Raw genomic sequence first — 19678 nt, 5'->3', positions numbered from 1 at the left:
TGAAATCCACTTTGAGAAACACTGAGCTACATTATGGGTTAGAAATAGGAAGGGAAGCTAACGTGAGAGCTTGATCGCAAGAGAAGTGACTCTAGCGGAGAAGTGACTCTAGTGGTTGTTCTCAAACCGCTTCACGTCAAGGATCCCCTGGAAGCCCTCCTCAAGGACCCCTGGCTGTCCCCAGATGCCACTTTGAGAACCACTGATCATTCTGTAGTGAGCTCAATCCGAAGAGCGTGGAGCTATTCAAGGCCAAGGCTAATTGATTCATGCGTGCATCCTACGACAAAAAAAGTTGTACGCAACATTGTCGTTTGACAAAGCATAACTGAGCCTTAACTGTCTGTGTGTGGTCAAGGAGGTCAGAGAGGACAGAGATAGAGGAAGCTTGTAGCTCGAGACCCATGTGTCAGCTATAATAATGGAGATCCTTGAGGAACAAGCAAAACAAAGTGCCTCGCAGTTTGAGTGGCGACTTCCACTGCTCAATGACATCCTCATTGTCAAAGGCAACACATTTGGGTTCACTCGGGTCCATTTCTACACTCTCAGAGCAATACTTTACGAGTGCCGGAGTGTCTTGTAAATGCAGCTATGCTTACCTATTGTCAACAACAAACGGAGGAGCCTAATTAGTTGATAAAAGACACTAAACATGAGAACTGAAATGAACAAGGATAGAATGGAGCTGTGAAGTACTGTAGAATTGGACTTGAAGAGTCAGAGAAAAAACAAATCTGGAAAATAGGGGATAAAATAAGACACAGATAGAATCGGAGGCTGTGGCATAAGGGTCTTGTGTGTGTGTGTGTGTGTGTGTGTGTGTGTGTGTGTGTGTGTGTGTGTGTGTGTGTGTGTGTGTGTGTGTGTGTGTGTGTGTGTGTGTGTGTGTGTGTGTGTGTGTGTGTGTGTGTGTGTGTGTGTGTGTGTGTGTGTGTGTGTGTGTGTGTGTGTGACTCTGCGACTGTGTGTGTGTGTGTGTGTGTGTGTGTGTGTGTGTGTGTTAGGAGGAGGGGGTTAGGCCTAGTGTTCTTGGACAAAACTGTTGTCTGGAGGTTTCTGGTCTCTCTGGTGATCTCATCATCTCCAGCCTGTTGCCATTAGTGTGTGTGTGTGTGTGTGTGTGTGTGTGTGTGTGTGTGTGTGTGTGTGTGTGTGTGTGTGTGTGTGTGTGTGTGTGTGTGTGTGTGTGTGTGTGTGTGTGTGTGTGTGTGTGTGTGTGTGTGTGTGTGTGTGTGTGTGTGTGTGTGTGTGTGCGACTGTGCGGGTGCATACATGTGTGCACACATGCTCATGTTGGTTGGTATATGTGCTTGTGCATGCGTGCATGTGATAATTTAGACTTTCAGTGATTTAGTGTGTGTATTCTGTTGAGCAAGCAGAAACTTTTTGTGTGTGTGTGTCTGTGTGTGTGTGTGTGTGTGTGTGTGTCTGTGCACGTGTGTGGTTGAGTCAGTAGCCAGGGACTTAAAGCCGCAATATTTTCCCCTTCAGACATGATGTTTTATATCATTCATGCTTGGCTCTTTTCACATAGAAAGAAAGAGAGAAGGGAAATGGATAGAGAGAGAGATTGAGAGCAAGACAGATGTCATACGTGCATGTTCTATTGCAGTGGTTCCCAAAATTTGTAGCTCAAGACCCATAAGAGAAATGTTTGCCCAGGCCAGAACCTAAACTAGTGAAAACAGCAGATCTACTTAAGCTCAAAACGCATCGCTTCACTACTTTCTTTTTATGTATTACTATTTATAGAAACTATTTGCTTAAAAAAATGCACAGATAAAACGTGCAATGAAAAATTTATTATTATTTCATTTAAGTCAGTCTTTTGAAATAATATATAGTATATATTTTTATGTATCTCCCTTTTTAATGAAAAAATGTTGATATTTACTCGCGACCCATAAAAATGTGTCTGCGACCCAGGGTCCTGTTACTGTTTGTGTTCTAATGCTACATGCAGTAGCAATAAAGAAAAATAATAATTCATTGACTGAGCGAGATAGAGCAGCGATTCACACTCAAATGTTATCGATAATATAACTTGCTAAAAGAAATTATGTAAAAAAAAAAAAAAAGATGAATAGCAACTTAAAGTATATTGACCAAAACCGGAACACAATGGATTGTTTGATCATTATAAATAAACATGCTCTGAAAATGCCCACGGCCAACCCATCTGACCAGTCTAACACGGCAGCCCGAACGACAGATGGTTTGGCCGCGAACGCATGCTCAAGTGTCGCCCTGATCCAGAAAAGGTGGAGAGAACCACTGAGATAGAGAGAGATGCAGGAAACCAGAGGGAGATAAGGAAAGATGGAGCCAGAGACTGTGGATGGAGAGAGATGTAGCAAGTGTTTGCCGAGTGGGTTGGGGGGAGTACACAGTAGTTCGACTGACCCAGAGTGACAATATTTGCAGACCACACTTGACACACGCAAACACACACCCACAGTATGTGCACGGCAGAGAGCAAATATTCCCCTAGAGTTTATGACTCAGGTATAGCTTCATATTTACCAAATAGGAGCAGTAGGAGGCAGTTCCTTCGTGTCATCGTGCGTGCATGTGGATTAGTGATTAGTTCTCTTATGTGTTATTGGGACTGTTATTGTCCAACACTGGTCTGAGATCAGTTGTCCCTGCTCAGAATCATTATAAAGTGCTGATGCTGATTCTGAAACAGCTCAGATGGCTTCAAGTACAGTATGTGCCTCATGTCAAAGTGTGTCTGGATAAAAAAAAAATCTAATCATGTGGATCTTGGCTTCCACGGCATGGGAATAGCATAGCTCCACTGAGGCGCTTGGACTTGATGTAGCCAGCCTGTGTCATCAGTCAATTAGGATGTCAATTGTCTCTGACATATTATCTATGACGCTGTGTGACAATTTTGGCAAGGTTTGAGTCAGATCAGAGCCCCATTGACTTCCATTCATCCATCGCTTGACTTTGTGTGTATGTCCCTATGCAGTACCAACAGCTCACACAAGACTAACGTCACACAAGACTAACGTCATAGAAAGTATGACGTTAGTCTCGTGTGATGTGTAATATACCATGCGAAGCGGTGCGACTTATATTATACATTTGGTGGAATTGGTGCTCATCAGCCCAGCAGTCTGTGATATTAGCTCAGGAGTCAGGACACAATCACAGACAGACAGACTGACTGACAGACTGATGAACCACACCATAAGTAATAATAAAAAAGGGGAAAAGAAATCGAAGCTAAAATGGATGTGCTTAAAACCTTTGTGAACTAGAAAAGGCTGTCTAGAGCTCCACTCATACTGTATGTCCCTGGATGATCAACACTTACATAATTTCCTCTCACATTTGACCTACAATGTGGCAAGACACTCAGTGGCGTACAGGAGAGAAAGTCATAATTTGCTGGGTTTATCTAACTGTGACTGTCAGGGTGTGTTAGTGTTAGTAAAACCTAAATCCACAGTTTTGGTTCTCCCAGGAAGGCAAAACAAACAGTTATTTATTTTAAATACTAGTTAACCCACGTCTGCTTCTTCACCCCAGAATCAGGCTAGTGAACCAGATCTAACACGCCTGTGGCTTTATCTTCAGCTGAGTGAGTTCATCTTACCTGTAATGTCAAAGATGACAGATGGAATCCATGAGATGAAGCATAGTGAGTTTGTTCTTGGAATAGGAAGTGCATAGTGAGTTTGTTCGTGGAATAGGAGATACCAGACACAGTAAAACTGATTGTTAAAAAGGGAAAACAAAAACACAGTGAATGAATGAAAAGAATTAATGAAAAAAAGCAGCATCTGCACACACTTATTTTTATTGCGACCATCTTGATGCCTGCAGAAGGTTGCAGTACTTACAAACTTTATTTTGTCGTTGAGTGTGCAGATGCGCTGTTTTTTGATGAAAGAATCAGAGTTACAAATTGATATATTAACGCTGAGGATTTGACTTTGCACAGTATGGTGTGTGCTCTCGGAGGAGCAGGGGAATCAGGTTAGATTATCAGCTGATAGTAATCTGGTATAGCTGTCAGTCACTCGACTTTCGATGAATTTTCAGCTTCAAAAGTTTTCCTATCACCTGGGGCCACTGCAGTACCAGACCAGCTTAATTTATGGCATTGGTATGACGACACATGAGGACATTCTGTATAATTAGGTTTATGTGCAGAAACACGTGCATGTACACATACCTACATGTACATCTATACACGCAAACATAAATCTCGTGGGCAAGGCCCAGCCCAAGAACGACATGATTACTTGCAATTAATTGAGTGAAAGGTGAGAAGTACATAAATTCATCTGACAAGCAAATAATGGTGGTGGAGTGTGAAGAGTTTCTGTTGCTTGGTATGTGTGGCACGTGATTTATGGTGTTTTAATGTATGAATTGAGGAAAGTGAGTCAACTATGAACTGAGTATTCAGAAGAAGGACATTGTGCAGTCATGTCTCAAGACTCTTGTATTCAGTCATCTGGCATTTGTTTTATTTATCAGTTTTAACGCAACTTAAAAAATGCAGGAATCAAACTGGGTTGAAAAACAAAACACCCTGGTGGAGCCACTTGTTGGACAGCAATTTCAGAGTTGGTGTGCAAGAGTTTGTTGAGAAGCATGTGTTTGTTATAGATTTTCATTGCACGTTTTATCTGTGCAAAGAAAATCACACTCTGTTTGCAAGAGGCTTTACTCAGGAGGTTCCAACCTCTATAAGTATGTTGTAAGAGCAAAATTGGACAATGTGTGAATATGACCAAATACTTCACCCAGGGGAAGTTAATGGTCTGTTTAGGGTTGCAACTATCGATTATGTTCTCTGCCATTTTACTATTGATTACTTTTTCTGTTAATCAAATTACCGAAATGTTTTACAAATATTATTTTTCAAATATATTTCATGATAATTTTTCGGCTAAATGAGTCTGATTGGACTTAACTTTTGCAGCCTTCACTGACCATTCTTGCTACTGTATTTATCGGCGACACACAAAAGAAACCTCCATATATTTATTTGACCACTTGCTATATTTGACATACAACAAATAGATTGTGATGCGTTGTGAGCTTGTAGATTGGCAATGTTTGCTATGTTTGAAAATAGTTTTTCCCCAAATTGTTATTCAAAAATGATTATTTAGTTTAGTTTGATCAACATTTGCTGCCCTAGGTCTGATTGTGTAGAAGTAAGACATAAATAGTTTTGATTTAACCCTGCAAGACCCGAATTAATTTCTACTGGCCCAATTTAAAAAATAAAAAAAAATAAAAATATATGTCTGTCTTTAAAATTAAAAATGTTTTTGTAAGGTTTTATAGCCATAAATCATAAATCATGTTCTAATTTGCATTTTGGGGATATTTTTCACAATAATAAAATATGTACATGTTCTAGACATTCTAAGGATCACGAAAAAAAATGTTACAGGCATTTTACTTATGTTTTAGTGAGGAATAGCTTCAGTTAAAAAGTGAGATGTTGTTCATCCAGACGCTGGAATTTCAACTTCTCTGGGAGGTGTGAATGTCATTCTCTGTGGGGGGTATTTATATGCAAATATCGTGGCCAATGGCATTGTAATACTAAACAATAGGATTTAATGGTGATGTTAATGTGAAAAAAGAACAGGAAAACTAATTATAACATTAAAAAAAAAATGATTTAAAAAACGTTGCCAAAAAGCAACGCTGGGCCTTGCAGGGTTAAATACAGCCCTGTTGGACAGGATGGCGTAATATCATATTCATATCCTACCTATACACTGTAGAATAAATTGACCCATAAGGGACAGGTCTCAATCAAACGTTAGATTAATGCTCAGGATTTGACTGTGTACCTACTAGCCTATATTGTTACGTAAGTAAGTATGTTTACCCCAGAATAGAAGAAAAGCCTGACCTCAGTTTGAACTATAATGCTGAATAACAATACAAAGCCAGATTAGCACACGTAACCTTAAACACACACATACACAGTATGTATGCACACACACACATGCAGTCTCTTTTGTTTTATTGAAGCCAAGCATAGGGTGAGGCGTTGTCACGGCCACACCCTTCTGATCATGAAACCAAACCACTGCCATCCTGCTTTCCTATTGGCCCCTAGACCCCAGCGTGTGTGTGTGTGTGTGTGTGTGCGTGCGTGCGTGCGTTTGCGTCCATACGTGCGTTTGCGTCCATACGTGCGTGTGTTGGGTGTGTCTGCCTATGTTCTCGTCCATTTGTTAATAATTAAAGGCTAACCTGTCTTGACACACATTTGGTTCAGTATTGTGTGTGTGTGTGTGTGTGTGTGTGTGTGTGTGTGTGTGTGTGTGTGTGTGTGTGTGTGTGTGTGTGTGTGTGTGTGTGTGTGTGTGTGTGTGTGTGTGTGTGTGTGTGTGTGTGTGTGTGTGTGTGTGTGTATATATATACCTGTGTATATACATATAAAAGACACTCACACACATAATTTAGATCAGTAAGTAAGTACCGTAAGTGATTGACATACATACATACATTCACACATACTGACACGTTTGGTAGGTGACGTTAGGCCTTGGGGTAGTTTCTTTCAATGTTCATGTTGAGTTTCATGCATCAGTGAACATAGACTTAGACACAGAGGCACTGTAATACATGTGCTCATTGCACACGCACTGTCGACGCGCGCGCGCGCACACACACACACACACACACACACACACACACTCACACTCACACTCACACTTACACACACACACACACACACACTAATACTACATGCAAACACACAGTCAACATAAGCACACCTGGACCCTTGAAAGCTTTGAGAACTCATCCTTTTTCTTTTCTTTTTTCGGCTCCAAACACTGTGTGATTGACGTGTGATTGACAGTGCCTCGGGTGATGGAGCTGGTGGTGGTCGTGTGGCAGCGCATGTGCGTGACTGTGCGTGCGTGTGCGTTCATCATGCCTATGTTTTTCCACATGCATGCCCGGGCGGTCGGGTCACGCGCAACAGTTAATGCGTCTGCGTGAGCTATCTCCGCTCCTGGAGTGAAAATGAAGTTAGCCCGGTTGTCAAAACTGTCTTGTTGAGTTCATCGTGGGAGCCATAGCTGTGCTATGCCCTCCGGCCCAGGTCAATTTGGGTCAATGTTAAAGGAGTAGTTCACCCCAAAAAATACGTATTTTCTATCAGTTACACACCCAACGAAGCCTTGAATTCCTGGAGATTTTGCAATCCTGAGCCAATAATTTGACGACCTGCGGAAAGATGCTAAATGTCTCTGGTAGGAGGCTCCGCAGGTCTCCTACCAGAGAGTCAAATGATTGGCTTTGGAAGGCAACAAAAACTAAATAGTCTCCCTGAATTCAAGGCTTCATGGGTGTGTAATTGATTGAAAATAGGTAATTCTTTGGGTGAACAAGAGCTCTTAATTTATCCATTTGTAACTCCCAAGAGTTTAGAAAACAATGTACTCTCTGAGTTAAACGAACACTGAGGATTTGACTGTGTTGTGGGTTCTTTTATGAGCTGGTGAATCCACTCGCCATGGACCTCGCTGCAACCAGCATCTTGTGTGGCCTCTCTGACTCAGTCCATGTTGTCATGTCTTTGAAGTAGCCTTACGTGCTGCTGAAAGGGTCAAACGACGATGAAAGACTTGATAGTTGTGAGAAAGACCATATCTACGCAAGAGGCGTGAAGGAGGGAATGTGAGAGTGCAGCAGGAGGAGAGGATGCATAAGATGTAACAGAAAATATGTATGCGATTGTCTGAAGTTATTTATAAGGATGTACGTACAATAGACGCATAACATATACTGTCCCGTACATACACACACACACACACACACACACACACTCCCTCCTGTCTCCTACAGTATACTTAACTTCAAAACCCACCTCTAGTTATAGTTGTTAACCTTTCATCACTTCCCTCTCGCTTCTTTCTTCTTTTTTGTGAAAGAGGGCTAGATTCCAATCGTGTGTCATCACAAAAGTGTCTCTTTGTCTTGTTTGCCTATCTGTCTGTCTGTCTTTTCTTTCTGCCTGTGGGTGTTTGCATGCGTTGCGCTGGATTGCAAAATGCTGTGGAGAGTGGCGCAATTCATCTCCTTTTCTGTACGTGTAGATTAGAATTGGCAATAGTTGCCATAATAGCTATATTTGCTTTACACAATATTGACTAGTCTGAGATGAGATAGTTAATTTGAAAGATATGTGAGATTATCGACTGTACATTTTTGATGTTTGGACCTCTTTAAAAACAGTGACAACTTTAGCCCACAACAGTGACCAGCCCTAAGGCTAATTATACATCTTTGTATGACCGCGCAAGGCTCTCCAAAAACAAAAATAACAGATTTTCAACTGTTCAACTGTGATTTCACGGAGCGTGGCATGATCTTACTGTAAGGCGAAGCATAAATGAAGGCTTTGGTCCACACTCCACAGTAATTAACCTAGTGACTGTGTGGGTGTGTTTTAAAGATAATGCTGGGTACGCTATTAATAATGGTTATGTTGTGGAACGTACTGATAATTGTTTGTCGTCTTGTTTTCTGCAGGAGTTTGGCCTCTGCAGCCATGCTGATGTATGACTACGCCCTGAAGACAGAAATGGAGGTACGGGTGCGCGAACGTGCATGTGCTTTTGTGTGTTCCTCTTGTCACCAAGGGATTACACAAGGTACATTACCAGAACATTTCTCAAGGCTAATTTAACCTCCTTTCAACCTGTCCCAATTTCGGGCATGTCATCATGGGTGAAAAATACAAAATAGCAGATCCACAGGCATGTCTTTGTCATGAAATGAAGTATATATAGGACTTAAGTACTTAACTGAGGGTGTAAAAAACCCAGACCCAAATTGACTCTTGTGCATTTGGTACACTGTCGTACAATGTACAACAAGCCCAAGCATGTTTCTTACCATACAGTAAACTTGACCCGCATAATCTCTCGCACACACGCGCGCACACACACACACACACAGGCACACGCACACGCACACGTACACGTACACGTACACTAGGGGTGGGCAATATAATCGATATGGCAATACATCGCGATAGTTTATTTGCCAATACTGTATCGATACTTCAGGCCGTAGTATCGCGATACTTTGAGGAAAATAAAATACGTTCCCATGCATAGGAACCAATGGTAGAAGTCCGGTCCTGACACTCCGCTGCCTCTAGATGTAGGTTTACTATAGTAGCTACTTCCCCTTCCCACGGTTCAGTGAGTGAGGTCTCTCGAGAAAATGGCTGCGAACGGCGAAAACAACAACATTAGAACAGTGTCTTCAGCTTTTAAAGCTGATATATCGCAATAGTATCGTATCGCAAAGATTCACAATATATCGTGATACTATTGCATCGTGACCCACGTATCGTGATACGTATTGCATCGCGAGATTCTTGCCAATATCCACCCCTAACGTACACGTACACACACACACATGCACACGCACAAGCACACACCATGTGTCTAGACAGGTTGGTTCCCACATTCCAGCTCTTCCTGGACAAACAGGCTTCTGTACACCGGACATTTGCATACAATGGATACACACTGCCAGCCAGTAGGCTAATGAACACACACACATGCTCAATCATAGCCATAACTGTTGGACAACCATAAACACAAATGTTTTGGCTGCCTCTGGTTGTCAAAACACCTTTCAAGTCCTTTGTCTACATTGAAATTTGAAACAGAAATGTGAAAATGTCCTCTCTCTCTCTCTCTCTCTCTCTCTCTCTCTCTCTCTCTCTCTCTCTCTCTCTCTCTGTCTCCTTCAGTCACTATACCCATCGTTAGTGAAGACCCCGGAGGCCTACGGAGTGATCTACTCCCACCTGGCCGGCACGGCCCATCTCTACCACCCCACGCACACACAGGCGTACACGGCGGCCATCCGGCACACGCACGCGCTGGCGCGGGGCGGCGGTGGCGGCGGCCCCGCGGCGCTGGGCCAGATGGACCAGCCCGTGGACCTGTCACTCAGCAAGCGCTCCTCCTCCTCCTCGGGGGCGTCGTCCGTCTCCTCCCCGCCTTGCTCCTCCGCCTCCTCCCCCGACTGCTACTCCTCCTCCTCCTCGCGGAGCTCCCCGCCGTCGCCCTACAGCCCCCGGGGCCGCGAGTCCCCGGCGGCGCGCCGCAGCCCCCCGCAGCTCCAGCATCATCAGTCCCAGGTGCGGTGGTGTAAAGCAGTGTTTCTCAAACTGTCTCCCCTTAACTCTGACAGGGTACAAATGAAACCAAATGAACCCGCTAGGGTTCATTTGTACCTTGTCAGAGTTACAGACTTGTATGGGTCAATTTAGACCCCCATAAAGGAACCCACAGAGTCCCTGGAATCCACTCTCAGAACCACTGGTGTAAAGTAACTAAGTACATTTACTCATGTACTGTGCTTAAGTAATAATTATTATTATTGCAAAACATACATTAACCCTGTATACATTTCGGCCAGATGAAACTAGACGATCTACAAGCTCACAATGCGTCGCGATGTGACACATTGTGAGCTTGTAGATCTGCTAAGGATTTTTATACATTTGTACTTTTGAAAACTTGTGAAACGAGACATTCCGCATAATGAGTTCTTTCTACTTTTGGTACCAATACATATACCAGTACCTACATTTTGATGCCAATATTCCTTTGTACTTTTACTCAAGTAAATTTAGAATTCTGGACTTTCACTTACTTACTATATTTCTATAGAGTATTTCTATATTGCAGTATGGATTACTTTACTTACAGTCAGTTAAACGTTTGGGTACCTTTTCCACCACTGCAGCAGCAGCATCCCCATCCTCAGCACTCTCCTCCCATCGCGCTGCACCCGGCCTCCTCCCTCCCGTACCCCGCCATGCTGATCGGCTCAGGCTCCCGGGTCATCCAGGGCTCCGGCGTCATGCTGTCTCCCGTGGTGCTGCAGTCGTTGCCCGTCCTCTACCCCTCGCCGCTCCACCTGCATCAGCCCATCATGCTCAGCCATGGCGGCGTTGCCCCCGGCGACGACGACCATCACCACCACCATCATCATCATCACCATCACCGCCAGAGGCAGGGAGGCCGGGAGCACAAGACAGGTAAGAGAGAGAGAGAGGTCATTCTGCAGTGCTTTGTCTCTCGCTAGAATCCTCAGTGTCCATTTGTCCTTTCTTACACCCTCAGAGAGGGGTATTAAATGTAAATACTGAGGATTCTACTACATAAGACAGGGGTAAGGATGAGTAAACTTTCGTGGAGATCTTGTACAGACTTCTCAGTCCTCATGGTTACTTTTCAAGCGACAATACATTAATGATGATTTGCTGTACAGTAGTACGATTTTGAAATATTAAAAACGATTTGTGGTGACTCTAATGATGATTTTCCGGTTGCATCCCTAGACAGGGGTAGGTGTCGTTTTCAGGCACATGGTCACTTGGCTGTTTTCCAAGGCTGGTGTGATCACCCAGTGCCAGACAGTGAAAACCCACCATTGCTACTTGTATATGCTGCTAATTAGAATAATGCAAGCATATCATCATTATCTGTTTTTACGTCCGGAAACTCCTGTCCAGTCCAGGACAGGTTTCAGTTCAGACGCATCTCCTCAGGAGACTTGGCTTAGATCTGAACCCAATTGATTTGGTGTTAGGAGAAGTCAATCATTTAATAATGAAACCTACCAAAGTATGAGTCAATAATTTAATAATTTCATTAATTTGAAAGGTCAGATAAACTAAAATGTGTAATTCTGGGAAATGTAAAGTTTGGTTGCACTGACGCAAATCGCGAGGAATCCACTGGGAACTGAATTCCGTCTTACCATTTATATTATGACAGCAGTGACAACAGTGTGTGAAGCATAACCAAAAGCTTCACTCTTCTGTTGTGCAAAAGTTAACAATAAGCCGGTTCACTTTGCACGTAAAGAATTCTCGGACAGAGAACAATAGTGTGTTGCCTATAGGCAACTACACTAATTCAGACTACCTCAACAGCCCGACCTGATCACCTAGGTGGATCAAAAAGAGGTGGTTTCCCACCCCAGATGTAAGCATTCACTGGTGGCGTAATGTATAGTCAGTCCTTGACCTATCTTTTTGTCTGATCTGCCCAGCACTCTGTATGAAGGCCATGGAAGATGACGCCCCTGAACTTCAGAAGCCAATCAAAACAGAGCCTCGCCCTGAGCACAGTCATGACTCCTACAACAGCCATGAGATGACATCACACCCAGTCATCAGTATACCACGTACCTATAGCGAGTGAGTCACTCAGTGGTACACACACACACACACACACACACACACACACACACACACACACACACACACACACACACACACGCACATGAAATGGGTCAGGAGAGATATGGCTAAGTGTTATCTTTTAATTTGAGTTCCCATTCTTGTAGACCATTTTCTTGTACTGATACGCCAGGGTAGTTAGTGCATCACCTGGCCCGTGTTAAGGTGATGCTTTCTGTCACAGTGCACAAGGAATGTAGACGGGGTGAGGTGAGTTTACAAGAATTATTTAACAACACAAAGGGCTATAGAGAATAGCTGTTACAAAAATAACATGCAGACTTAAAATACCAACATAGACCCATTCCCAGACACAGACATGCATACAGGTCTTTGTGTACACCCATTACTCCTGTTCTTTTGTTCCCAAACAGTAAACCGCACAAATTGTTAGAAAATGCACCCATAAACATTTGTAAACTCTCAGAGCAGTTAAATAAATGTTATGGTATTATTTGAGATTTTTGTTATTATGTAAGATGTTTTGTATTTAACATCTTAAAGGAGTACTTTTTTCCAATTGATTACTCACCCCATTGAGACTTGAATTCATGGATACTCTTGTATTTGTCACATTCCTAAGACTATAATTTGATACATACAAAAATACAAAAAAATATTATTGAACTCAAGTCTCCATGGCATGAGTAATCAATAGTGAGAAAGTCATTTTGGGGGTGAACTACTCCTTTAAGGTTGGGACATTGTATTGATTTCATTCTCGCTTGTGAGAATGTAGAAATGAATCCATGTGAACTCTGATAACCTCACCTCCTCCTACGCTTCCTCCTTCTTCCACCTCCACTTCCTGCTGGTTCGGAACTTCCTGCGCGTTTCATTGTCCTGACTTTACCCCCCCCTCCCCCATCCTTCCATCTTATTCTTCCTCCACCTCCTCATCACTTCCCCTTCCTCCTCCTACTCAGCTCCTCTTCATCGTCCTCTCACCCCGTTCTCTCATGTTGTTCTCTGTAATGCCTGATTTAGCCCACTGGTTCCCAAACAGTGGGTCGCGACCCATTTGTGGGTCACGGACACATTTTTATGGGTCACAACTCGAGGAAAAATTCAATCTTTTCCTACAAAAAATAAAATGTATATATTCCTCTCCCCCCATAAAATACAATTATTTTTTCAAGAATTTTATACGTTTTCAAACAAAGAAACAAACACATCTAAGAAATTCCATAATTAAGAAGTAATGAAAATAGCTGATCTACAAGCTCTCAACGCGGCGCGAAGCGACGCGTTGTGAGCTTGTAGATCTGCTATTTTCACAGATTTGGGTCCCGGGCGAATGTGTCATTTCTTTTTTGGGTCACGGGCTAAAAAGTTTGGGAACCACTGATGTAGCCTATGCTCCATCGTACAACGGTGTCACACGCTGAACATAGCTAATCTACAAGCCCACAACACGTCGCGAATGCGCAGCGTTATTAGCTTGTAGATCAGGTATGTCCGACACGCGACACCACCATACAATGACGTGTAAATCCGGCTTCGAGTTTCTTTCCTAGAAAGAGTAATTACCGGTATGGGGAGACGGTTATGATGGAATGTTGCCAGTTGGTTCTTGTTTTTCTGTGTGTGTGTGTGTGTGTGTGTGTGTGTGTGTGTGTGTGTGTGTGTGTGTGTGTGTGTGTGTGTGTGTGTGTGTGTGTGTGTGTGTGTGTGTGTGTGTGTGTGTGTGTGTGTGGTTGAGTGGGGGTTGGGTTGGGTTGGGTTGGGGTCTTGTGTTGTTTGTGTGTGAGTGGAAGGACTTCCTTATTTGGGTTTGCGTTTGTGAGTACTTGTATAGTTATCTTTATGAGAACCAAATGTCCTCAGAAGGATAGAAAAAGTAGGAAAATTAGGTAAAGTGAGGACATTTTTGCTCACTTTTCAAGAGGATGTTTTAGAGTTCAGACTTTACAGTGGGTCCGCACACACCAGGAGTGGTCATTTCTTATTTTATTTTATTCACATTAATTTAAACAGCTGTTTATGTCATCATGAGTACATCCACAAAGAGCGAGAATATTACACAGTGATAATGCAATGATTCATTGATTTGTATATTTGATGTGTATTTCAAAAACATTCTTTCGAGGCGTAAGCTTGTAGATCTGCTATTTTCAAAATGTTTCCCTCTTTCTTATATTGTTTGACAATTTGGCAAATGTTCGAACCAGTTAGTTTGTTGGTTAATTTTCTCCTTTTTTTCTAAGGAATTAAAATGGTCTTAAAATCCTTAAACTGTCACTTCACTGTCATCTGACAGTGAAGGTCCCGACCCACAGGTTGAGAGCCACTGTCGTAGGGCAGTGGTTCCCAACCTCTTCAGGCTGCGACCCCCAAAACAATCATATTTTAACTGGGGACCCCCCACCCCCCCCCCCCACCCTGATGAGCATTAAGAGTTGAGGCATTTTGTATAACACGGTTCTATTGGGAAAATAGTAGATCTACATGCTCACAACTGTGAACATGTAGATCGGCTATTTTCACAATTTCTGCCTCTAATATTTGACAATTTGTTTAATTTGTCATTTAATTTGTCATTTTAGAATTAAAAAATCCTTAAATTGTCACTTTAGAAATAAAAGATACCCCGCTTAAACTTGATGTTGGTTTGTTTACCGTTAAGTGAGAAAACAATGTTGCACAGTATCATCTGGGAGTGGGGACTCCCCAAAATAATTTTCCCGACCCACAGGTTGAGAGCCACTGTCACTGTGGTAGCAGGGTACAGAAGACGTGTACGTACAGTATAGGTGGAGCCTACTGTGTTCTGTTCTCCCTCCCGGGGTTGTCAGGGGGGTTTCAGAGCTGTTGTGTTACCGGCCCCTGTTGTCACTGTGCCAGATAACTGGATCCTTGACAGGAAGTGGGCGTGTCCCAGGCTGTCACTGTTCTCCGCCTCTCTAAACACAGTCACACGTCAACAATGTAAATACGAGTGCATTTAGAAATGGGTCAGGTTGTAATCTATGTAATGTACAGTACGTAATGACGGGTTCCGGTAATGGGGTGTGTGTGTGTGTGTGTGTGTGTGTGTGTGTGTGTGTGTGTGTGTGTGTGTGTGTGTGTGTGTGTGTGTGTGTGTGTGTGTGTGTGTGTGTGTGTGTGTGTGTGTGTGTGTGTGTGTGTGTGTGTCTCTGATATTCTCCCTTGTTCCTGGAGGGTTCTGCGCATTCCTTTTTACACAAAACTGTACAGTGAAGGATTCATATTTCAACACTTAACATCTGCTCTCAACTGCCACTTACAGTACACATACACGCACGTTGCGCACGCTCGCTCGCACACACACACACACACACACACACACACACACACACACACACACACACACACACACACACACACATGCCATGTGCAATGTGCAGCGCTTCGATCAGCATGTTCAGGTTTCAGCCAGGTTATTGTGTGGGTGAAATAGGCTCTCTCTCTCCCTGTCTCCCACTCCCTCTCCCTCTCCCTCTCTCTCTCGCAGATCAAGCTCTCTCTCTCTCTCTCTCTCCCTCTTACTCTGTCTCACTGTCTGTCAGTTTATTCTATTCTGCCGTCGTTTGTCGTAGTGCCAGACAGTAGATATTGATTTGTATTTATGATACAAGATACAAGCTGTCAAATCACTTACTTCCAGTTGTGTTTATTGCCAAACAGACAGGGTGATGGTTTGATGGCTTCCATCAACACACTAAAAATGAAATTGCACACCAGCACCCCCTGCTGTTCTAAGACAACACCTGAATACAAAGCCATAATCTAACCCTCTCTCTCTCTCTCTCTCTCTCTCTCTCTCTCTCTCTCTCTCTCTCCCCAGGGGTAACAACCCATCAGTAATAGTCCACTCTGGCAGTAAGCATCCGCTCCCAGTCGACTCGCCAGATACACTGAAGAAGCGGCGAATTCACCGCTGTGATTTTGGAGGCTGTAATAAAGTGTACACTAAAAGCTCCCACCTCAAAGCACACCGCAGGACACACACAGGTGAGATGTTTAACGTACTGTATGGAAATAAAAAGGTAGAACAGTCTATTAACCCATTTAGACCGGGAACGCATTATTGCGCATTATTTTATGCTTTAACTATTAGAAAATAGCAGATGTACAATGCGAGCTTGTAGATCTGCTATTTTTGAAAGATCTTGAGAATCTTTGAATATTTTGACCCGATTCTATAAGTGTCGTCTAAATCCTTGTAAGTTTTTATTTTATTTTTATAAAACCTTTGTTTCTATGTCAGTGGTGCTCAAACATGATATGTATTTACTATTTGGCCTCGGAAAATATTTAGTTCCAGGGACCCCCAGAAGTAAAATTTTAGTTACAAATGTTCGCTTAAAAAAATACATATATTCAAAATGTACACACATTTTCACGAGTTTTAAAAAATAGCAGATCGTTTTATTTTCTACAGCTTTACTAACCTTCTGTTCTCCTCCCTTGCTTATCTGCTGTGTCCTGTGCTTGTTGTCCTTCTCAAGGTGAGAAGCCGTACAAGTGCATGTGGGAAGGCTGCACGTGGAAGTTTGCCAGATCTGACGAACTGACGAGACACTTCCGCAAACACACAGGCGTCAAACCCTTCCAGTGTCCCGACTGTGAGCGCAGCTTCTCCCGTTCCGACCACCTGGCGCTGCACAAGAAACGCCACCTCTTGGTGTAAAAACACGCACCTCGGAACGCGACGTGACTTTGGCGCAGCTCATGCCAGTTGTTGTGGTCAGAGGAGCTTAGGAGCTGACTTTGACCACGGGACGCCTGGGAGGGGCACGGAGAGAGAGGAGGAGTTCCTCACCTCTTTAAGAGCTGGTGTCAGCCTTCCAGCCACCTAACCCTCCATCCATCCATTCCTCCATCCACCTGCTGAAGCCTCCTCTCCTTCCTCTTCTGTAATCCTGCAGTAGTTACCTGTTTAGTTCCCTACGTACATTTAGTAGGAGATCCTTCTAACATCATGAACAGGATGGAGGCGCTAACTCTCGCCTCTGACGCAAAGGAGAGCCCAGACCATGTTTTAGCTCAGAGAGGCTGCAGGATCTCAGCTGGTCTGAGAGCAGCACCCTCTTCAGGCCAGAGAACCAAACTGCATCAATGTCCCATTTTACAATATAGAAAAGGACACACAAACACAGAAAACACACACACACACACACACACACACACACACACACACACACACACACACACACACACACACACACACACACACACACACACACACACACACACACAGAGCATTCTCAAGCTTCACAAATAAGCTCTTATTTTTCTTCAATCAGATGAATTCGCTTACATTTATATTTTATACATAAAGATTTCATTAACACGCGCACACACATGCACACTTTTATCTGTCAGCTAAACCAGTATAATGTGAATAACCAATGTTTTCCTGAGCAGGAAAACCTTTTAGAATGTATATAATACCTACTGTATACATTGTGTCATACACAAACATAACAAGTACCTTTCCTGTATTGCTAGTATATATAGTACTGCACCACTCATCTGCCTCTACCAGCTTATTGCAGTACCATGAAGTAAGTAATCAGACATACGCTTTTAAGCTTGTACACACAGACTGTATATGCACACATTTTAGCTCTCTCCATATCTTCCTCTTTCTCTCATGTACATGTACATGAGCGTTCACGCACACGCGCGCACGCACACACACACACACACACACACACACACACACACACACACACACACACACACACACACACAATCAACACAAAACAGGCACTTAACAAAAGCAGCTCAGTCGTAGTCTTCTGGGACGTTTTTAGTCGGGTTGAAAGTGGATTTGTGATCTCTTCCATTCACAGAGTGAAGTGTTCTTATCGTTGCGTTGAGAAATGTGAAATCTATCTAAGTTTATACGCAGGGGCATTATTGTACATTAAGGAAAGAGAGACCAGTCGCTTGGTTTAAGGGTAAAAGCAAAGAAATGTATGTCTTACCATTTGTCTTGTGTCAAGTGTATGTATGTATCTATTATACAGTATATCTTTGTTTTGATGTGGCACAGTGGTATTAGTTTTCTATCTTATGACACTTTTTATAAAGGGGGGGTGCAAGGTGCAAAGCAGGGAAAGTTGCTCTTGATCTTTTTTTTTTTTTTTTTTTGGGGTCACCAGAAGGTGCAGGGTTTTATTCCAAACCACTATTCAGTACGTCCATTTTGGAAAGCAAAGCAATTCCCTGCTTCATTAGCCTGTTTCAAATGTGTTGTATGTCATTAACATACATCTCAAGGTAGGTAGGAAAAGTCTTAAGTGTTTTTATGTTGATGTGAGCCAACTGATAAATTATTATACAACAAATTGCAAGAAAGAGAAGGTGGCAATGTTTTGCAGCAAACTTTTTTTTTTCAACTTCTGTTGAACAAAACAAAACTTTGTACACAAGAGCTTTGTACGTATGTCTTCAGGAGAACGTGCACTTTATTTAAGAAAATATGCATTCCCAAAGCCAAACGTTTATTATTTGTCACATAAAGTTAGCCTTATCGATGGTTTGATTGATCGGCTTGATATGAAATATTCACCAGGGTAATTCTTAGTGTTGTGTCATTTTCTCACCTTTTTATTCCAGGAGAGAGAGAGAGACCCATTTTTCATGCCTCACATCCTCATTTAATCTCTCTCTCTCTCTCTCTCTCTCTCTCTCTCTCTCTCTCTCTCTCTCTCCCCCTCATATACACATACCACACACTCATTCACTCTCACACACACACGCACGCGCACACACACACACACACACACACACACACACACACACACACACACACACACACACACACACACACACACACACACGCACACACACGCACACACTCACTCTGAATGTAGCATCTCAACTGATCCTATATGCTCTCCTGGTCATTCTTTACAGTTTAGTGTGTTGTAAGTTTCTATTTTTTAAATTCTATAAGTTGTAATATATTTTATAAGTGATTATTAGACTGAAAGGGCAATTAAAGGTTTTTTATTAAGCATGGTTTTGATGTACTATCATAACAATGGATATTATACATTTCTATAAAGTTGTGACTATATGAAACCCCTATCTCTCTTAATCTAAGTTGGCAATTCAAAGGGAACATATTAAACTGTGAACATATATACTGTACAGATCTATTTGCAGTTTTGCATATCATTTTATCATTTAAGATATTCATACATTTAATAAAAGTGACAATATTTGCAGAACTTTAATGCATTCTCACTTTGATGTGTGTGTGTGTGTGTGTGTGTGTGTGTGTGTGTGTGTGTGTGTGTGTGTGTGTGTGTGTGTGTTTTTTAATCGCGCATGTGCGCGCACGCACGCGCGCGCGCACATGCGCGATTAAAAAACTGCATAAACAATTCATACACATACAACAAATACCCAGCAAAC

At 42.7% G+C, this 19678-nt stretch overlaps 1 protein-coding gene across 2 annotated transcripts in view; it reads left to right on the top strand.

Moving 5' to 3' along the window:
* The window catches only part of klf3 (Kruppel like factor 3 (basic)), a 23236-nt gene extending 3828 nt beyond the window's left edge, over positions 1–19408 (top strand). The window contains exons 2-7 of one of the 2 annotated variants that reach the window (XM_080721878.1): positions 8539–8596; positions 9776–10168; positions 10783–11074; positions 12094–12241; positions 16092–16258; positions 16756–19408. In XM_080721878.1, the coding sequence (XP_080578004.1) occupies positions 8558–8596; positions 9776–10168; positions 10783–11074; positions 12094–12241; positions 16092–16258; positions 16756–16937 (1221 nt within the window). In that variant the 5' untranslated portion in view covers positions 8539–8557 and the 3' untranslated portion in view covers positions 16938–19408. Of the gene's footprint in view, positions 1–8538; positions 8597–9775; positions 10169–10779; positions 11075–12093; positions 12242–16091; positions 16259–16755 lie in introns of both variants that reach the window. The other variant, XM_080721877.1, reaches the window with a different exon arrangement.
* The last annotated feature ends 270 nt before the right edge of the window (positions 19409–19678 follow it).

The sequence above is a fragment of the Nannobrachium achirus genome, assembly GCF_963921795.1.
Source record: "Nannobrachium achirus genome assembly, chromosome: 3".
NCBI lineage: Eukaryota > Metazoa > Chordata > Actinopteri > Myctophiformes > Myctophidae > Nannobrachium > Nannobrachium achirus.
This window is presented reverse-complemented; position numbering and strand designations above follow the sequence as displayed.